Source organism: Oncorhynchus masou, chromosome 8, assembly GCF_036934945.1.
Source record: "Oncorhynchus masou masou isolate Uvic2021 chromosome 8, UVic_Omas_1.1, whole genome shotgun sequence".
Lineage (NCBI taxonomy): Eukaryota > Metazoa > Chordata > Actinopteri > Salmoniformes > Salmonidae > Oncorhynchus > Oncorhynchus masou.
This window is the reverse complement of record NC_088219.1, coordinates 46,233,847-46,254,441: the sequence shown is the minus strand read 5'-3', so window position 1 is coordinate 46,254,441 and position 20,595 is coordinate 46,233,847. Positions and strand designations below refer to the sequence as shown.

General features: G+C 42.4%; 1 protein-coding gene across 1 annotated transcript in view; it reads right to left on the bottom strand.

The window, feature by feature from the left end:
• LOC135544747 (pro-neuregulin-1, membrane-bound isoform-like) overlaps window positions 1-5,884 on the bottom strand; it is a 72,447-nt gene extending 66,563 nt beyond the window's left edge. The window contains exon 1 of the mRNA XM_064972610.1: window positions 4,377-5,884. Coding sequence (XP_064828682.1) covers window positions 4,377-5,103 — 727 coding nt within the window. The 5' untranslated portion in view covers window positions 5,104-5,884. The remainder of the gene's footprint in view (window positions 1-4,376) is intronic.
• Window positions 5,885-20,595: the final 14,711 nt, after the last annotated feature.

Genomic DNA, 20,595 nt, shown 5'->3' with positions numbered 1-20,595 from the left:
AAGAGAGGCTAAGGGAGGACTGATAGATTTTCAACCCTTTAAAATCCTTCTGCTGGCTAACAGGGAGGCAAAGACCAGAGAAGGATTGTTTTTTGCTACTCCAAAAATAGCCATTTCTGCACTAGGCTGCAACTTTCAATCAAATGCTTCAGAAAGGCTTTTAAATATAGTGAACCAATAGTCTGCCAGATGAGGAAAAGACCAGAACATGTGGGTCAAATCCACCAAGAAGCTTTTACACCTGTCACCTGTCACACCATACATATTACCTTAAACTGTATAAGGCTGAGCCGGGCACAAGAGCAGCTTCCATTAAAACTAAGTAAGGCCCTATTCCAGACCTCACCAGTGATCTCTCCATTCAAGTTCCTTTTCCCATTCAGATCGGATTTTAACAGAATTATTTACAACGCCAGGTTTAAATAATTTGAACTCAAATATTTAACAGTGGCACTCAATAGTCAATCAGTTACATCCCAAATGGGCTTTAATAAACAAAAATAGCCAAATAAAATACTTCTGTTAGCCAAGACTTTCGAGCCATGCTCCAACAGTCACATTGTCCACGACTACAGGGAGTAAAATATGATACTCAGGCACAGCATGACCACAAAGAGAGAACGCACTCCACAAACACGCAGGCCAAAATATTCCAACATCAGTGAGTCTCGGTTGAGGCGAAAGCTAAATATATCCAAACACCCACTCAATCAAACAAATGCATTACAGTCACATGAAAGCAAATGCAAATAAGAAATGAACACAAGTCAAACCCTGAGATTGTAGCATTACTAAATAGTCTATACAGACTAGCTAATGCCAACATAACAAACCCACGTTGGCTATTTATGTGTTACTAGTGCCAGCTAAGCTAGTCAGCTAGCCAATTTTACTTACACGGATACAGGTCTTTGTTCAGTCGATTCTAGATGTAGCTAAGCTAGGTCTCCACATGTCAAGCTATATGTCAGCAAGATAGCCACTAGAAATGGTAGAGAAGAAATGCTCAGATAAATCCCATCGCCACATTCAAATAACCCAGTCAGTGCTTGAGCACTCCGGTTTTTGGTGTGCATGCTAGCAAGTCAGCCAAATATCTCTGTTGTCTGAAATCTTCTCAGCCAAGTATAGACATAATAAAGTTTTCCCTGGTTTTCACTGGGTGCTCCAGTTATGCATTAGGGGGTGCTATAAAAACTTTTTGGATGAAAAACTGAAACTTTATCCCCTTCTTATAGAGACAGGTTTTTAGGTTCTGGAATTCAGCTCTTTTCTTCATGATTTTGAAACTCAGGTCCGGGTAGAATCATATATCTTGGCCATAGAATTTTGGTTGATGCTCCTTTGCCCAGCACATTGCCCGTTCCTTGTTTTGGTAATGATAAAAGTAGGCTATGATCGCCCTAGGCCGCTCCCCTGAGTTGGGTTTGGGGGTAAGGGATCTGTGCTCTCGGTCGAGCTCTGGCAGTTTGTCCTGTTACTCACCAGCATGTCAGAGACAAATTGACTCCAGGCTCAATTCCTTCCATGATGCCAATGATCCAGATGTATTCCCTTTTGGCATAATTCTCCAACGAATGTACCTTGGAAAGTAGAGCTGTGTTGGCCGTTTTCATATGAGAGACAGCTGCTTATAGCTCAGCAATCCGCTCGGTGTTGTCAGTGGAGAAACCTTCTAGTGTAGTGAGGCATCGCCCAAACGTGTTGACCGTTTCTCGAAAGGCATCAATGGAAGTTTGGAGAGGTGCCAGTGAAGTGATGAGGAGACAAGCCATATCCTCTTTTAGGCTTCTTTGTTTAGCTCGCTCAGCTACAAGTGTGGTCATAGTAAAGGCCTCCAACTCTGCATCAGGATTGGCCACGGCAGCCATTTTAGGCATTCGAGTAGTTGGTTCGACCTTCAACAATATGTTGGTTTTTTAAGAATATAACCAACTGATACATCTACATAAAAACAGTGGCATGTAAAATTAAAGTTAAATGGGGACCTCTCTCAAACACGTCTTTTTAGATCGAACGACCGGAGGTCTCCCAGTATACTACAGCCTATTACAGAATTGTATAGTAAGTACTATAATATTCTATAGCAAACTGTAGTATTTTTTCATGTGGGTAAACCAAATTGGCAAGGGAATTGTGACAATGGAATTAGACATTTCTCAGTTCAACACAAACTGTAATGAAATGCAAATTTGACTACTATAAGGAAATACCAATTAGGGAAAAGGAAGCGCATTAGAGGGTGATTAAGAGGGTGCACCAATTGTATTAATGTATGTTACAGTCAACTAGCCCGAGCATGCCATGTACTTGCAACATTGAGTTATTGTTGTATATATTTATTTTTTTGCAGAACATTTACAGGTGTGTTGTAGGTCGCCGACAATACCAACTGTCTCATACACACATGCAGTCATAGGAATGTCGGACACAACTTTGATACACCTCTCCACAGATTGATATGGCATCCATACTGGCTTATTCGTTAGCTTCCTTCACATTTTCTAAATGTGTCAAATAAATCACTATCACGACAAATCACTATCACGTTCACTGTGCTTCCTGTTGGACAGCTGACCTGCTCTCTGGGTATTGATTTGGTCTGGGATTACCAAAGCAGCAGATCACATTTCCAATTTAAATCCCCAAATTGATCATGCAGCTTAAAAAAGGGATGAGTGTCTTGCCTCACAGCAGCCCTCAATTTGACTAATGAATGCAGACACACCACCTGTGTCTTTCAATTTCTAAAATGTGCCTCTGCTGTGGTGGAACACGCCAATAAATTCTATAAACATCATCAATGCATGAGTTATGAAAAACTTCAATCGATGCGAGGCATTCATAGTTTCTGAGCGAAGCTGCACATACAGTATTAAACTTTCATCTGTGCTGATGATTGGCAGATTTCAATGCCAATGCTTTTGTTTCATCAGGGGTGTGTCAAAAACACAAGGAAACCTTCCCATCTCTCGGCTCACTAAACCAAGCACACACGTCAGCTATCAGAGTGCAGGCGTTATTAACCAAATATCCTGCCTTTCGAACAGATGTCCATCTATAATCTACTCATCACATCTCCAACAGGCAATTGTCAAGTGTGAATTAATTACACTGAAAATCTCATTTGCATGAGGAAATGCATCAAGGGCAGGCAGCCACAAAAACCCACAGCTAAACCACAAGAGTCAAATACAGATGTAGGATTTTGATTTGATCACTCTTTTGTTGCTAAGAACATTTTGGACTAAAAGTTAAAATCCTGTTGCTGCAAGATTATTTTGCTGAGACAATACTAGTCAAATTAAGATGAGGACAGGTGAGAAAAACATATGAAATCTCGTAGGGAATGGGGAATAACGCTGCAAGAGGACAGAAGTGCTGGTAGTCAGCAGCTTCCCAGCAATTCTAACTCTGGCGGCTCTCAAAGTCATGGTAGAAAGCATTACTGCGATTGTATTTCTCTGTGGCTCAGAGGTGGAGGGGGAATCAATTAGCCTCCAGCAGGCTCTGACATTGAAATGGAGCATCGGCCTGGCGGGAGGAAGTCTCTCCGTCACCACATCATTTAGTTTTAGGAAGTCGTGCATCATCACCTCATGATTTGTCATATGAAATGGAAATAATGCACGGCTAGCATTGGGGGCCCTTGTGCTTATTTCAAATATGCAGATGAGAACATGTTTTGGTGAAATTGACATGACAGCATAGTATTAAAATGCTTGTGACTAACTGTATCGAATGTGGTGTGTGGGACTGCAAGGGGCGTGTTTATGCAGTAGTAGTAGTTTTTTAGTTTATAGTTGGTTGTTTAGTACTAATAGCCTGTGGTGGTTTTGAAAGGGATTTTGTTTCTTGCGCACACCCAGGTAGGTTGGTAATTCTTCTGAGGCTTAGTCATGCCCACTTGCACTACACAGCAAGTCACAGCATGTCTGCTTTCAGACAGAGTGCTCAGCAACAGGCATTATCATTCTCCGCATAGAGTTGCATAATAGGAAAAAAAGAATGTTTTAAAAACAACATGTAGAAGTAATTGTACACTGGAGGATGGTATGCAAACTATTTCTCTGAATGGTATCACATGAATATCTCCTTTCTGTCTGTACCCAGTTTGCTGATGTTTGATTTCAACATCAACTGACAGTATATTTCCTTCATCTGACTACAATATCTGGTTCCCTTAAAAGAAACATGCTTACCCTAGTGAATATTTGTGAGTTTGTCTTCATCCGACATTAAACTTCAGAATCCTTTCTTGTCTTCCAAGGCTAATATAACTGAACATATTTACTGAAGATGAGCGTAAACTAAAACTGAGAGGAAATGAAAATACCACATGGTGTCATTGGAAATACAAAGTGTGGCGTACTTACAGAATTTAGGGAGAACAACGTCATTAGATTCCACAGTAGTTTGGGTGTGGGGGGTTGGTGTTCCCTTTTTCACTGGTTTTGGGGTGTTAGGGGGTCCAGGTTGCGTGGGTGGGTCTGTGGGGTACACCAATGCAGTAGTAGGGCTGTACTGAGTCACTCTGGGGGACTGGGGCATAACAGGTCCTCCAGTGGGTTTCCCCTCTACTATGACCTCAGGCTGTCCTGAGGTGGTGGTCGTCGGCATGGGGACAGGGGAGGGGTAGGGAAATGACACTGGCAGATCCCGTGTGGGGTCAGAAATGATGATGAAGGGGTTTTGTTCCATGCGATCAGGGTCCAGGTGGGTGGGCGGCTCATACTCAAAGATTTTGTCCACAAAGACCCACTTGAGGCCAGCGGTGCACAGGGCCAGGCTGAGCAGGCAGGCCAGGATGGGGAGGATGCAGATCTTCTCCGAGCGCAGGCAACTGCGCACCTGTTCCATCTCTATGCACACACAGCAGGTCCCTGCCAAGCCCAATAATCCCAGGGGCCCAGCTCGACCGCCATCGCAATTGTCCCCGCCTCCCTCGGTGCCCTCTTCCCCGCACTCTCCACCTGCCGCAGCCCCCTCCAGCGCCTCCTCGGAGGCTCGTCTAGGATCGGTGCAGGAGTGGGTAAGGGACGCTGATCCGAGAGGGACAACCAGCCCGGCGGAGGAGTCCTCCGCCTCCACACTCTCAGCCATCCTCCCTCTCTCTCTCTTAGACAGAAGGATCTCTGGACTCAACTCAAAGCACACAGCAGCTGGCTGCGGCGGGTACTGTAAAGTGTGTTGTCCATTATCAGATCGCCATGGTGGGGGTTGGGTGAGAGATGAAGAAGGAGGATGCTTTTCAGAGCCGTGCGGGGTTTACCTTTTTAACGTCTGGTAAATAAACCGATAAGACTTGCGTGACAGGGAGAAAGATTTCTTCACAGGTTCACTCTCTCAGCATTCTCATGGGAAATTCACAAAACAAGTCCCAAAATAGAAGCATCAGATTCAGCTCAGCTTAGATGCACAACAAAAGAACCCCAGAAGACATGATCCAGTTGAGTTCAGTGCATTTCGCTGGGTGGAATCAGTAGACGCTCACTCAACTGAGGACAGCTGCTGTGTAAACGCTACGGGCAGGATGCGGCTCTAGCGGCTGGGACAGATCAAGCAGGCACTGCGGTGGCAGGAGTGACATGCTGTCTGTCTGTCTGTGGTGTTCAAGCAGCAGCCGAGAGGGGATGAATCATCTCAGCAGGTCCAGAGAAACAGATCATTAGTGGAGAGAGAGAGACGCACAATGCGGAAGGATTGCCAAGTCAGGATATTCCTGTTTTCTTCCTCTCCACACCCCTCCTCTCCCCTTTAGCCACTCTCTCTCTCTTGTTCTCTCTCTCCCACTCACTCGGTCTCTCTCTGTTTGATATGTCCACTCGCTCTTCCCAGGCTGCTCCTAGTCTGAATACAAAGCATACAGCTAAACAAGTTTGTACTTGATCCAATTATGAGGAATGGCAACGAATCACAGGCAAGCAGACGGCTCAGGCCTCTCTCTCTTCCTCGCTCTCTCTCTCAACCTCTCAGACTAGAACATTGATTATGCTAATACAAAAATGGGTATTTTTTTTGTCAAGGGTGGGAGCCATTGAAATAGACATATGTTCCGTCCCAATGGGATTGAGCTATTGTTTTATGGCTCTTCTCAGATATCGTCATTCATTTGGCGTGAATGACGATTAAAGGAAAAAATCAGTGAAGTAATATTTTCATTAAATTAACCAAATAGGGAATTTTCCATTAAAATAACCCAATAGGGAGTTGCTCATTATCAAAACACAACTCAATTTTGTCATAGTTTACCATGCTTAATTGTTCATACTAAAGAGGCAAATTTCAGCACTAGCATGATGTTCTTCTTTTCTCAAAATTCAATATGACACATATGCATGTTTTGAGCGTGTCTGTGTGGAAATAAAAGCTTAGACTTCTGACATTTGGGCAATTCAGTCAAAACAAAAAAGGGATTGGGAAATAAATGAGCTAAATCTGTCTTAAAATCTTAAATCAAAATGTATTAGCACTAAAAGAGTCTCTTCCCACAGGGAATCCTTACCTTCAGATGGGTAAAACTAATTTCCATAATACTATTCTTTAGGGAACTACTTTACTTCATACATGTATTACTACACCAAGTTATTCAAAGGCCATATCTTCATACATGTTACTTTAAGTTAAGAAACCGTATTGGACGGGCTGAATAGTAATAGCGAGTACAATAGCGAGTACAATTTCTTGCTAATCCATGGGACACAGAACCAGCTCAACTTCTCATCATTCAGAAGCAAAGCTCAGATATGCACAGCACGATGAATGCTCTATTTATCACAGGAGGTTGGTGGCACTTTAATTGGGGAGGACTGGCTCGTGGAAATGGCAAGTGGAATCAGTGAAACGGTATCAAATGGTTTCCATGGGTTTGTCGCCATTCCTTTTGCTCCGTTCCAGAAATGCTTATGAGCCGTGCTCCCCTCAGTAGCCTCCACTACTATTTACTACACCTCTGTAGAAAACCCCTGTCTTGTTTGTCACACAGCCCATGCCTATTTGCTTTGGCCCTCAAATCCCATCTGCCACAATGCAAGAGGAGCCGGAATTATTACTGGTCACAAAATCCACACTTTTCATGGCTGGTTTTAAGCACAATATCCTAATGATCCTGAGCAGCACGACAAAGATGTCCCCCTGGTGAGCTGTTAAGCTCTTCCCCCCGGTGCAAATAGGCTGGGAGGACAATCCAAAGACTGCGGTCTGAGTGAGCAAACGAGGGGGAGTTTAACCAGGAGGAGGACCACAGTCAGAAAGGTCCAGTCAATGCCACACTTCCCGTTGACACACAAATTACTCTTTTCAATCATCAAGAGGAATTAATACCGGTAATGGTATCTTTGGGTCAGTACAGTGGCCTCCTGTCAAGTGACTGTTCTCATCCTCTGGATCTGGGTGTCTGTATATTAAACTTTACAGTACATTTATGCCATTTAAAACAGAGGTTTGATCAAAAGAGGTATACTTTATTTGATAGCACCTCATGCCTAGGATCAAACACATTGGCGTAAAGGCCCAGTAATTTGAATTATGCATGATGAGTCACTGCAAGTAATGGAGAGATTTGGCATGGAGACGGCTCTGCAAACCAATGGATGTCTATGGGATCATATCACAGGTGCTGTTATGAAATACATTTCATTTGGCAGGCAGGGATACCTCATCTAATACCACAAATTGTCTAGGGGCTCAATAGCTTTCAAGATGATACAGATCTTACGATGGAGGAAGGAAGGGGGAAGCTAATGTGTGTGACACTGAACAAGCATTAAAGCGTGCGAGATGAAAGACGCCAGACTTTATCTGACATCAAACAAGTACATTTTCTAGGGTAGTAGTGAACTGTAGTCACATAAATTGAGGACATGGTAAAACTTCAGGAATATCTAAAGAGACGAAAATTCCAGGAAATGACTTTGACATACTGAATCCTAAGAACAGACTGGCAGCAGTTGCAGTAAGGTGAAATCAATGAATTGAATGGAGTCACGTTACCCTAAACGTAGTCAACGTCTAATGGTGAAGCCAAACGGGTGTTGCCAAATGTGCTTGGATTGCCAGATACTACACTTATTAAGGTACAACCAATGGTGTACTGTATATGCTGTAAACCCTGGATTGCTGATGCCATGTATTGGCCAATGAGACGCTTTAAAGCCACCAGTCAGCCATATTGGCCCTCCTCAGAAAGCAGTCCTCCATAGGAATGAATAGAATTCTACAATATTTCATTTCATTTAAAGGACTTAATTACATGTATTTAAGTATTTAGTTGTAGTGGGGGTGTAATATTAGTACTTTCAAAAAATGATACTTTAAGGAAAATGTTTATTTATTTATTATTTGTATGTTTAGTTTACATAATATAATGTTAAAGTGTGCATTAAGGTGTCTGTAATAGAATAGACGTGGCAAAAACAAATGTAGACATTAATTAATGCCTTCAAATAGTTTCCTAAATATTTTTTTACAATGTGGAGGAGGGCCAAGATGGAGGCGTGGTGTCTTCAAAACAGCACCCCCTGTCAGTCATCTAGGGTATGTATAAATTATTGGGTGCAACAATGTTTGGTCATGGTCGATGTATCCAACAATGTTACGGGCAACAAATGTTTTAATAATCCGCTGTTGATCAGAAAGTAATAAACATGAAAATGCTGTTTCTGAACTTGATCAAAGGCCAAAGGTACACTGAACAAAAATCTTAAACGCAACATGTGAAGTGTGAGCTCAAATAAAATATTATTTCATATGCACAAAAATAGTATTTCTCTCAAATGGTCTGCACAAATTTGTTCACATCCCTGCTAGTGAGCATTTATCCTTTGCCAAGATAATCCATCCACCTGACAGGTGTGGCAGATCAAGAAGCTGATTAAACAATGTTGTTTTAGATAATTTGGTAGTACATCTAACCGGCCTCAGAACCGCAGACCGCATGTGACCACGCCAGCCCAGGACTTCCACATCTGGCTTCTTCACCTGCGGGATTGTCTGAGACCAGCCACCTGGACAGCTGATGAAACAGTATAATTGTAATTATACTTCAGTATTCCATAGTAACATCTGACAAAAAATTCTAGAGACACTGAAGCAGCAAACTTTGTGGAAATTAATATTTGTGTCATTCTCAAAACTTTTGGCCACGACTGTATGTAGGGGGCTTAAAAATGTAAAGAATGACCACTGGATAGTCCCAGCCTCAGCTCCTTGCCCTGGCTTTGATGTGACAAAAAAGTAGCAGTTGAGTCAATTACAGGGGAAAGAATTAAGGAGAGGCTGGGTGTGTGTTAGTGCTGTGGCTCTCTGTCCTCGCCTCCCCCTGTCCACCAGCCTGGTGCCTCTGGTAAAGCCTCATTTGTTTCTCAGTTAAAAGACCTCGGTGTGCAACCATCAGACACATGCACACACTCCGCCCCATCCCACTAGTGCCTGTAATGGAGCTATGGGCAGGAAGTCAGTCATTCAATGGAGGAGAGAGAGAAGGAGGGAGCTCCATTATCATTAGTGCTACGTGCACTGCGTATCATTATTTACCGTGGGAGAGTACATTGAGAGCAACAACTGAAGCAAACAAAGAGATAAAACCTTCGTGGCTTTCGAGTGTTTATCTCTCGCTTACAGTTTCTTGACTGATCTGTGAGAAAATAGCAAAAATGCTTTCTGATCCTCAAACATCAGAATTATCATCTAAATTATCTAAGAACATCTAAATTATACAAAAGACAACCCAGAGGCAACGCGTCAAATTAAATTGGCATTTTTCTGAAATAAAATGCAATTTTTATTTATTTTTATATTTCACCCTTATTTAACCAGGTAGGCAAGTTGAGAAGAAGTTCTCATTTACAACTGCGACCTGGCCAAGATAAAACAAAGCAGGTCGACACGTATAACAACACAGAGTTAAACAAACATACAGTCAATAATACAGTAGAAAAATAAGTCTATATACAATGTAAGCAAATGAGGTGAGATAAGGGAGGTAAAGGCAATAAATAGGCCATGGTGGCAAAGTAAATACAATATAGCAATTAAAACACTGGAGTGGTACATTAGACAGTAGATGAGTGTGCAAAGTAGAAATACTGGGGTGCAAAGGAGCCAAATGAATAAATAAATGCAGTAATGGTAGAGGGAGTTGTTTGGGCTATTTATAAATGGGCAATGTACAGGTACAGTGAACTGTGAGCTGCTCTGACAGCTGGTGCTTAAAGCTAGTGAGGGAGATAAGTGTTTCCAGTTTCAGAGATTTTTGTAGCTCGTTCCAGTCAATGACAGCGGAGAATTGTAAGGAAAGGCGGCCAAAGGAGGAATTGGCTTTGGGGGTGACAAGTGAGATATACCTGCTGGAACGTGTGCTATGGGTGGGTGCTGCTATGGTGACCAGCGAGCAGAGATAAAGCAGGACTTTACCTAGCAGGGTCTTGTAGATGACCTGGAGCCAGTGGGTTTGGCGACGAGTATGAAGTGAGGGCCAGCCAATGAGACCGTACAGGTCGCAGTAGTGGGTAGTATATGGGAATTTGGTGACAAAACGGATGGCACTGTGATAGACTGCATCCAATTTGTTGAGTAGGGTGTTGGAGGTAATTTGTAAATGACATCGCCGAAGTCGAGGATCGGAAAGATGGTCAGTTTTACGAGGGTATGTTTGGCAGCATGGGTGAAGGATGCTTTGTTGCGAATAGGAAGCCAATTCTAGATTTATCTTTGGATTGGAGATGTTTAATGTGAGTCTGGAAGGAAAGTTTACAGTCTAACCAGACACCTAGGTATTTGTAGTTGTCCACAGATTTTAAGTCAGAACCATCCAGAGGAGTGATGCTGGACGGGCGGGCAGGTGCAGGCAGCGATCGGTTGAAGAGCATGCATTTAGTTTTACTTGTATTTAATAGCAGTTGGAGGCCACGGAAGGAGTGTTGTATGGCATTGAAGCTCGACTGGAGGGTTGTTTACACAGTATCCAAAGAAGGGCCAGAAGTATACAGAATGGTGTCGTCTGCGTAGAGGTGGATCAGAGACTCACCAGCAGCAAGAGCGACATCATTGATGTATACAGAGAAGAGAGTCGGCCTGAAAATTGAACCCTGTGGCATGCCCATGGAGACTGCCAGAGGCCCGGACAACAGGCCTTCAGATTTGACACACTGAACTCTGTCGGAGAAGTAGTTGGTGAACCAGGCGAGGCAATCATTTGAGAAACCAAGGCTGTTGAGTCTGCCAATAAGAATGTGGTGATTGACAGAGTCGAAATCCTTGACCAGGTCAATGAAGACGGCTGCTCAGTAATGTTTCTTATTTGTGGCGGTTAGATATCGTTTAGGACATTGAGCGTGACACCAGATTGCATAGCGGAGAAGGTACGGTGGGATTCGAAATGGTCGGTGATCTGCTTGTTAACTTGGCTTTCAAAGACCTTAGAAAAGCAGGGTAGGATAAATATTGGTCTGTAGCAGTTTGGGTCAAGAGTGTCCGCCCCTTTGAAGAGGGGGATGAACGCAGCTGCTTTCCAATCTTTGGGAACTTCAGACGACACAAGAGGTTGAACAGGCTAGTAATAGGGGTTGCAACAATTTCGGCAGATTATTTTTGGAAAGAAAGGGTCCAAATTGTCTAGCCCGGCTGATTTGTGGAGGTCCAGATTTTGCAGCTCTTTCAGAACATCAACTGACTGGATTTGGGAGAAGGAGAAATGGGGAAGGCTTGGGCGAGTTGCTGTGGGAGTGCAGTGCTGTTGACCCGGGTAGGGGTAGCCAGGTGGAAAGCATGGCCAGCGATAGAAAAATGCTCATTGAAACTCTCAATTAAAGTGGATTTATCAGTGGTGACAGAGTTTCCTATCCTCAGTGCAGTGGGCAGCTGGGAGGAGGTGCTTTCATTCTCCATGGACTTTACAATGTCCCAGATCTTTTTTGAGTTTGTGTTGCAGGAAGAAAATTTCTGCTTGAAAAAGCTATCCTTGGCTTTTCTAACTGCCTGTGTATATTGGTTTCTAACTTCCCTGAAAAGGTGTATATCACAGGGGCTGTTCGATGCTATTGCAGAACGCAATAATTGCAGACATAGCCATCTCTACTCCCAGAAACAAGATAGGAATTACTTTGCATTATACAGTTTGAGAGAAAGTAAACCTATCGAGAGAAAAAAAATGACTAGAGAGAATTTAGGAGTGAGCTGCCGTTTTGTGGAAGTGAAAAGCAATAGTGCCATCAATAACGATCATTTCATGAAAGACAAACTTTGAGAAAATGCTGTGAGGAAATGCAATTTTGTTTAAAATGTTTGCCATTCTTACAAATGTCACCTTTTGCGAAATGAGATAAGTAGAGAGAAGTGTGCAGACGAGAACTGCAGGACTGAAGCAGCAGTCTTTCATTCATTATGCAGTGTTGGGAGGTACAGTAAAGTAATTCTCGTTCAGAGCCCCTTTCCCAAATTGAGTGGGAGATACTTGAGGAGTTGATGTGACTGAGACTGCAGCAAGCAGTGCTCCAATAGTATAGGACAGTCATAGCCCATGCAGATGCTGGGTGATTATGCCTGCTCTAAAGCCATGGTTGGTGACAGCAGGGCCAACGGTGCTAATACTGTTAATCTCTGTGGCTTTGTCATTTTGTCACATTCTCAAAATGGGGCTGCGATTGGTCATCTTGGTCTGTCAAACGGGAGTATGTCAACAGCCAAAGAGAGGAAAACAAATGCTATAGCAGGGATGTGTAGGCCTACTCTGTTCACCCTGACAGTTGTGACTACTCTGTAAGTATAAGTAAAATTGTTCAATTATGAGCCCAGTTGGGTTGTGTGTCCTGTGTGGCTCAGTCGGTAGAGCATGGCGCTTGCAACGCCAAGCGTCGTGGGTTCGATTCCCGCTGGGGCCACCCATATGTAAAAGTAGTGGCCCCAGCCGACTTGTAAGTCGCTTTGGACAAAAGCGTCTGCTAAATGGGATATATTATTATTATTATTAGCCAAAATAAAAGACAGGAACCTTCCCACTAGCCTTGATTGGCTGAGATAATGGAAGGGCTGGACAAGCCGAGAGATGAGTTCGGATTGGTCTGACATGTAGCACACTTCTGTCTACAACATATAGCTGCTCAGTATGTGTAGGCAATCCTTTCTAACACAGCTTTTTTGAAAGATAACATGAATAAGTGCAAAAGTGTTGCTCTCCACTTTCTGGAGGACAGAGTATTGAAATGAGTGGAATGCCCAGAGAAAGCAGAGTATGATAGCTAAGGAGACAGAGAAAATTCTGGTGTTTGATTACAAATATGTGGAGGGTGTTGAGAAGAGAACACACAGAAGGCTTTTTGCAAAATACATCTTCAAACCATGGCATCCGTGACAGAGTGGGAGAAGCATTCATCATGGTATACGTGTAAGAGAGTCTGGCTAGCTACATTTTCAGATATTATTCAAATTTTGTCAGAAAGTAGTTTTCATCAAGTTAAAATGTATTGTTAGCTAGCTAGCTAATGTTAGCTGGCTGGCTTGCTAACTAACGTTACGTGTATGATCTGTGTAGTAATATTATTTGCATCTCAGAGCCATTTGCATTTCTAGTTATAGCCTAATCTTAGCTAGTTAGCTAACACTGAATCTAGTTGGTTAGTTACCTGCAGATTCGTGCATAGTAGTAATGTTATGAGTTGGGATTATGGTTCATTGTTTAGCTAGCTAGCTACATGTCTAAACAAAAGACTCCACTTTGCAAGGTACAGTGGTTATTCTTTTAAAGGTTTTGAGCTTATGCTGCGACCGTTAGTGGTAGATGGTGGCATTCTGTCATAGCACCACACAATCACAAGGGGGAGTTTGAACGCTGATCTATCCGTAGTCTAAACTGTGGCACAAATTGACTGTTCGTAAAATTGACAGCTGTGCCATATAGACCGCTGTAACAGTTGTCTATAGGTGAAGGAGAGTCGGACCAAAATGCGGCGTGGCTATTGCGATTCATGTTTCATGAAATAAAGTAAACACAAATACAAAAAAAAACAATAAACGTAACGTGAAAACCGAAAACAGCCTATACTGGTGTAAACTAACACAGAACAAGGACAAGGACAATCACCCACGAAACACTCAAAGAATATGGCTGCCTAAATATGGTTCCCAACCAGAGACAACGATAAACACCTGCCTCTGATTGAGAACCACTTCAGACAGCCATAGACTAACCTAGAAAACCCCACAAAGCTACAATCCCAATACCTGTGAAAAAACCCCAAGACAAAACACACCACATACAAAAACCCATGTCACACCTTGGCCTGACCAAATAGATAAAGAAAACACAAAATACTAAGACCAGGGCGTGACAACCGCAACGTAGTTGGGAATGTTTCAGTATCATGTCTGCGTTATTCGTGTTTCATTTATTGATTAAATCACTCACGACCTGAACTTGCTTCCAGACTCTCAGTGCACATCGTTACAGAATGATACCTCACCTAAGGGAAGCATCAGGGAGTGTTTTTTTTGTTTTTTTGTTTCGGTGGGAATGACGTCAGGTCCGGGATCCGCTACAGGCTCTCATGCCTCAGCCGGATCACCAGGCTCCCCTGCCTCCACCGATCTGTCAGGTTCCCGCGCCCCAGCCGGCAACAGGTTCCTGCGCATCAGCAGAGGTGACCGGTCCGCTCCTGACCCCCAGTATCATCATTTTGGTCAGTGTCCTGCAGGTGGAGCCGCACATCTGAGAGGGGGTACTGTCATGTGTGCTCCCTCTCCGGCCTCTAGGTCACCATGCTACTCGTTATGGAGCACACCTGTCACCATCGTTACGGGCACCTGCGCATCATCAGACTCACCTGGACTCCATCACCTCCCTGATTACCTTCCCTATATATGTCTCTCCCTTGGGTTCCTTCCCCAGGCGTCATTGTTTCTGTTAAAGTTTCCTGTCTGTGCTTTATTCGTGTTTCATTTATTGATTAAATCACTCACTCCCTGAACTTGCTTCCAGACTCTCAGCGCACATCGTTACACCAATGGTTATTATTATTAGTATTATTATTAACCCTGCATTATAATTATATAAAAGCCCTTTAAATATTCTCACAGACCAGAAATAAATCCTATTCATAATTAATTATCAGATGCGTGTTGCAAGCTTGATTTTTTTTAACTTACTATATTACATATTGGATCACAAAAAAAATATTTTACATTAACATGTAGTTTACCAATAAAATGGATTGACTGGTATGTGGACATACTCATTATACATATCCCGCAATAAAGAAATTCTCACTCCAATACATTTTAATAGAAAGTTAGCAAAAAAAGTCCTGCTGCCATGAAAAGGAAAATACCTGTCTATTTGTGGAAAAATCACCCTGATTAACTCTTTAGTCATATTACAGTTGATCTATTTGCTTATGGTTTTGTCTTCACCTAGCGACCTATTTAAATTATATGAGCAAAAAAACATTACGTTTGATTTCACTGTACCGTTTACACCTTCTGTATCCTTGGCACATGACAAATAAACGGACAAGCTAGAAACAAAAAACATTGTTTAGAAAGTAGCTTTTAGCTAACTGGTTTAACTAGATTGACATATACTACATTCATTTTCAAATGGATGGGTTTATTGGTGTTCAAATATATCATTTATGCTATTCTGGACCACCAGGCTACATGAACCTACACATGATTAAAATATTCCACCCTGAAACCATATAATTGTATGGAATTGATTAGAGTGTTTCCAATTATAATCAATAAATGTGTAGTTCTAGTCAGAATTAGGGTAAAACAATATAGCTAATGTTTATGTCTTTGTAGTATCTTAAAAACAGACTGTCTGAGCAGAATTCGGTGCCGACCTAGGCTAGGGGCCAATGAGAGATTTGGGAATGGACAGGGAGTGATTCTCACGGTCCCTAATCTTTGTCGGCTGGGTAGCAGGACAGTGTGTGCATACGTACTGTTTGTGTGCAAATGTGTGTGCGTATGTTAGTGTGAATGTGTGTGCGTATGTTAGTGTGAATGTGTGTGAGTATGTTAGTGTGAATGTGTGCGAGTATGTTAGTGTGAATGTGTGCGTATGTTAGTGTGAATATGGGTGCGTATATTAGTGTGAATGTGTGTGCGTATGTTAGTGTGAATGTGTGTTCTCCGATTGAGCTCCATTTTAATGGAATGGTCTGCCTATCCATGTGAGAGACGTAGACTCGGTCTCAACCTTTATAACGTCTTTATTGAAGATTCATCTCTTCAGTAGGTCCTTGATTGAGCGTAGTCTGGCCCAGGAGTGTGAAGGTGAACAGAAAGGCACTGGAGCAACGAACCGCCCTTGCTGTCTCTGCCTGGGCAGTACATTTTACAAATACTTCTGATTCAGTGAGTAATGCAGAGAAAGAGAACTTCACCGAGCAATAGTGCGTGAATGGAAGAAAAGGGGTCGTCGTCACGTTAAAAGTGAGAAAGATAAATTAAAATGAAAGATAGCTGGAAGAAAAGCAGCTATATATAACTCTTCAGATCAAATTAACATAGGATGAGATGCAGAGGAGTGCTAGTGGGATTGTAAAGCGTCAAAGCCTTCTTACCCATGGTGAATATGCAGGCACTGATGGAGAAAATAGATCAAAGCAAGAAAGCCAAACACATTCTACTCAGCGCATTTGTTCCATCTACATCTATGGGCTTAAAGAAGCAATCTCCCTCTTCAGCTCCCATGCTGCACAACCGAGCACCAGCAGAGAGACATAACATTCCCAAGAGCAGACAAACCCCTCTGACAACCCTGAACAGGGACTTGGCACAAGGAAAAAACACGAGGCTAATGGTGTGCTTATGTAGAGATCCCACTAGAGCCTCCTTTCCCTGACCAAGTTAACCTCCGTTCATTTGGGCCTATTCAAACCATACTCGGAATCATAGACATTAGTTTTCCCTTTGTAATCGAATGGATTACAAATTTAAGAGATGAACCTTATATATCCTGTCAAACATAATGCACCGAGGAATATTTACAATGATCCTAGCAAGGCGGAATTACAGAAAATTAATTCTGCCACCAGGAAGTTCCCCTGACCTCACCCGGCCAATGGGATGAACTCAATATCCACCAGCCAACAGTCATGGATGTCTAGATGTTTTTAGCAGCTTATGAAAACATGACATGTCTATGTTTTTTTTCATTAATGGAGTAATGTCTAAATGCCATTGATATGACATTGTCTGTTTGCTTCACAGAAATGCCTTATCGTAGTGCGACTGATGTGGGATTATTTATGACCAACCACCCTGATTCGGTCTTATTTAGCAAAATTTGAAATTTTGTTTTTTACATTGGATAAAATCAGAGACATACAATTACAAAATGTGACCCGATTCAAGAAACCAGGCGTATGTCGCAAGTCACGACTTCACAGGAGAGCCGTTTGAACATACAAATATTTTTTATCAAAATGCGTTTTTGGGGTCAGAAATGTCTTCTCGAACATGTGAACTTTCATGTGTCTTAATAACAAACGTTTATGACATCTGTAAATACAGATGCAATTGTTAAATTAAGAGCCTAGTCGATTTAGCCAAAGAAAGACAGGAACCTTACCGCTAGCCATGATTGGTTGAGATAATGAGTGGGCTGGACATGCCGAGAGATGAGTTTCAGATTATTCTGCGGTGTAGCATCTTGTGTCTATAAAATGAGCTGCTCTTTATGCGTAGATAATCCTTTCTACTGCAGTTTTTTAAAGATATAGCGTTAGCCATGGAGAACTGCAAATATGTTGCTACTGCCCTCAATAGCATCACTGCCCTGAATTTATCAGGTCTTTGGGAAAAAGTTGTGATGAACTCCTTTCTGGAGGACGATTGTGCCATGCTGACTCTCTCCGACTCTGAAAATGAATCAGACGACGAGGAAATCCCAGATTTAGGTCAAAACATTGTAGAGTCGTCTGATGACGGTGATGGGAAAGAAACGGCGATCAACAGTGTTGTTGTCACGGAAGAAGTTTACAGAGTTTTGAAATCAGTGGAACACAACGGGCCAAACAAGCTGTGCAAACTAAACAGGATGTCTAATGAAAGGGGTTGCAGTTGCCATGAAGCTTTCATCCATGTATACGGGGAAGAATCTAGCTAGAGATTCAGTTATTATACGTTTCTAATTTGATCAGAAAGTTGTTTTCATTGCAAGCTAAGGCTTGCTGGTAGCTAGCCGGCTGGAGTTCGATGGCTGGCTTGTTAGCTAATGTTATCGTTCAACCTAACTTATTTGGTTAACTTTAGCTATGACAATCGGTTTGTATTGCTAGTATTGTTACTCTATGGATTGGGATTATAGTTCATTTTTTATCTAGCAAACTTTAACGTGTCTAAACAAAATACCCCAAGTTAATGCTTGCTGTTAGCTAGCTAACGTTAGCTGAGGTTAGATGGCTGGCTTGCTAGCTAACATTAATGAAGTGTATGATGTGTGTGTAATGTTAGTGATGTTTTCTCAGAATGCCATTTCGCATTGCTAGTTATAGCCTAATGTTAGCTAGCTAACATTGAACCTATTTGGTTAACTTTAGGTAGCATGAAAATCAGTTTGTATTGCTAGTTTAAGTTTGCTGTTAGCTAGCCAGCTGATGTTAGATGTCTGGCTAGCTAGCTAACATTATGTGCATGAAGTGTGTGTAGTGAAAGACCAGAGTGAACACTTTGTCTGAGATTGCTGGTGTTGTGAAGGGCAGCACTGTGACAGGGGTCAACTTCCCACAGCTGGTTGGACTGGAGGATGGTACGGTGTTGGTGGAAAGCTATGGCTGGTAACAACACCTGAGTCTGTACTTCAGGCCGCTGCCACAGATCAAGCAATACCAGCACTACAGGTGAAAATAAGTTTCATTAACTTATGTATGGAATACTATGTGATAAGTGCGTGTGTAACAGTATATAGAGTATGCTAATGTACTGGTGTGAAGGCATTTGGGTAGTGGTCAAAAGTACTTAAGTAAAAATACTTTAACATACCACTTAAGTAATTTTGGAGAGTATCTGTACATTACTTTACAATTTATATTTTTAGCAACTTTTACTTTTACTTTTACTTTTAAAATATGTACTTTTTCCTCTATACATTTTCCCTGACACCCAAAAGTACATTTGTCCAATTCACACACTTTTCAAGAGAACATCCCTACTGCATCTGATCTGGCAGACTCACTAAACAGAGAACATCCCTACTGCATCTGATCTGGCAGACTCACGAAACACACACGCAATGTTTTTAAATGATGTCTGGGTGTTGGAGTGTGTCCCTGGCTATCCGTCAAATGTATTTTTTTTGGTTTAATTAGGAATTTGAAATGATTTATACTTTCTTTCAGCGTTTCTTTCACAGGACCCATCAATTCAGACAAATGTGTCTGGGTAAATATTTATATCTGGACACTTTCTGTTTACCTGGATTTTTTCCTTATTGTGGACTTCTACCAAACGTTCAAATGGCTCTCCTGTGATGTATTGATCTGCGACATAGTTTCCTGAAATGAGTCACATTTGACATACTATCACACAGTCCAACATCTGGTTAGTGGAGGACCATGTGCGCCAGACTTGTCTTGTAGCATTAACGGAGCAAAGCTTAGATTATGAAGCCCTGATCTCAAAAACAATAATCCCTCACCATATTGAGATGAGTTTAAAAGAGTAGCAAGTGTTGTCAATGATGCTGGAATGGAGATGTGTGAAAAAGGCTTTGGAAACACTCTTTATGAACAATGGGTGTGTATCAATCACTATGCAGTAATGTCAATGTTGCAGACAGCATGTTGTCTGACATGACAGAGTGACACAGTCTGCTCTCCCCAAATATTTCAAGATGTCCACCATTGATCCTGTACCCAAGAAAAAGAAGGTAACTGAACTAAATGATTATCAACCCATAGCACTCATTCTGTCATCATGAAGTAATTTGAGGATCAAATCACCTCCATCTTACCTGACACCCGAGACCCACTGCAATCTGCCAACCGCCCCAATAGATCCACGGATGACACAACCGCCATCGCACTGCACACTTCCCTATCCCATCTGGACAAGAGGAATACCTATATAAGAATGCTGTTCATTGACTACAGCTCAGCATTCAACACCACAGTACCCTCCAAGAGCATCATTAAGCTCGGAGCCTGAACCCTGCCCTGTGCAACTGGGTTGGGGACATTCTCACGGGCTGCCCCCAGGTGGTGAAGGTAGACATCGACACCTCCACTAGCTCCACTACACGGATCCTCAACACAGAGGCCCCACAAGGATGCGTTCTCAGCCTCGTCCTGTACTACCTGTTCACCCATGACTGCATGGCCACGCACACTTCCAACTCAATCATCAAGATTGCAGACGACACAAATGGTAGGCATGATTACCAACAACGACGAGACAGCCTACTGGGAGGAGGTGAGGGCCACAGTGTCTCCTGAACCCTCCTGTCTCAGCCTCCAGTATTTATGCTGCAGTAGTTTATGTGTCAGGGGGCTAGGGTCAATTTGTTATATCTGGAGTACTTCTCCTGTCCTATCCAGTGTCCTTTGTGAATTTAAGTATGCCCTCTCTAATTCTCTCTTTCTCTCGGAGGACATG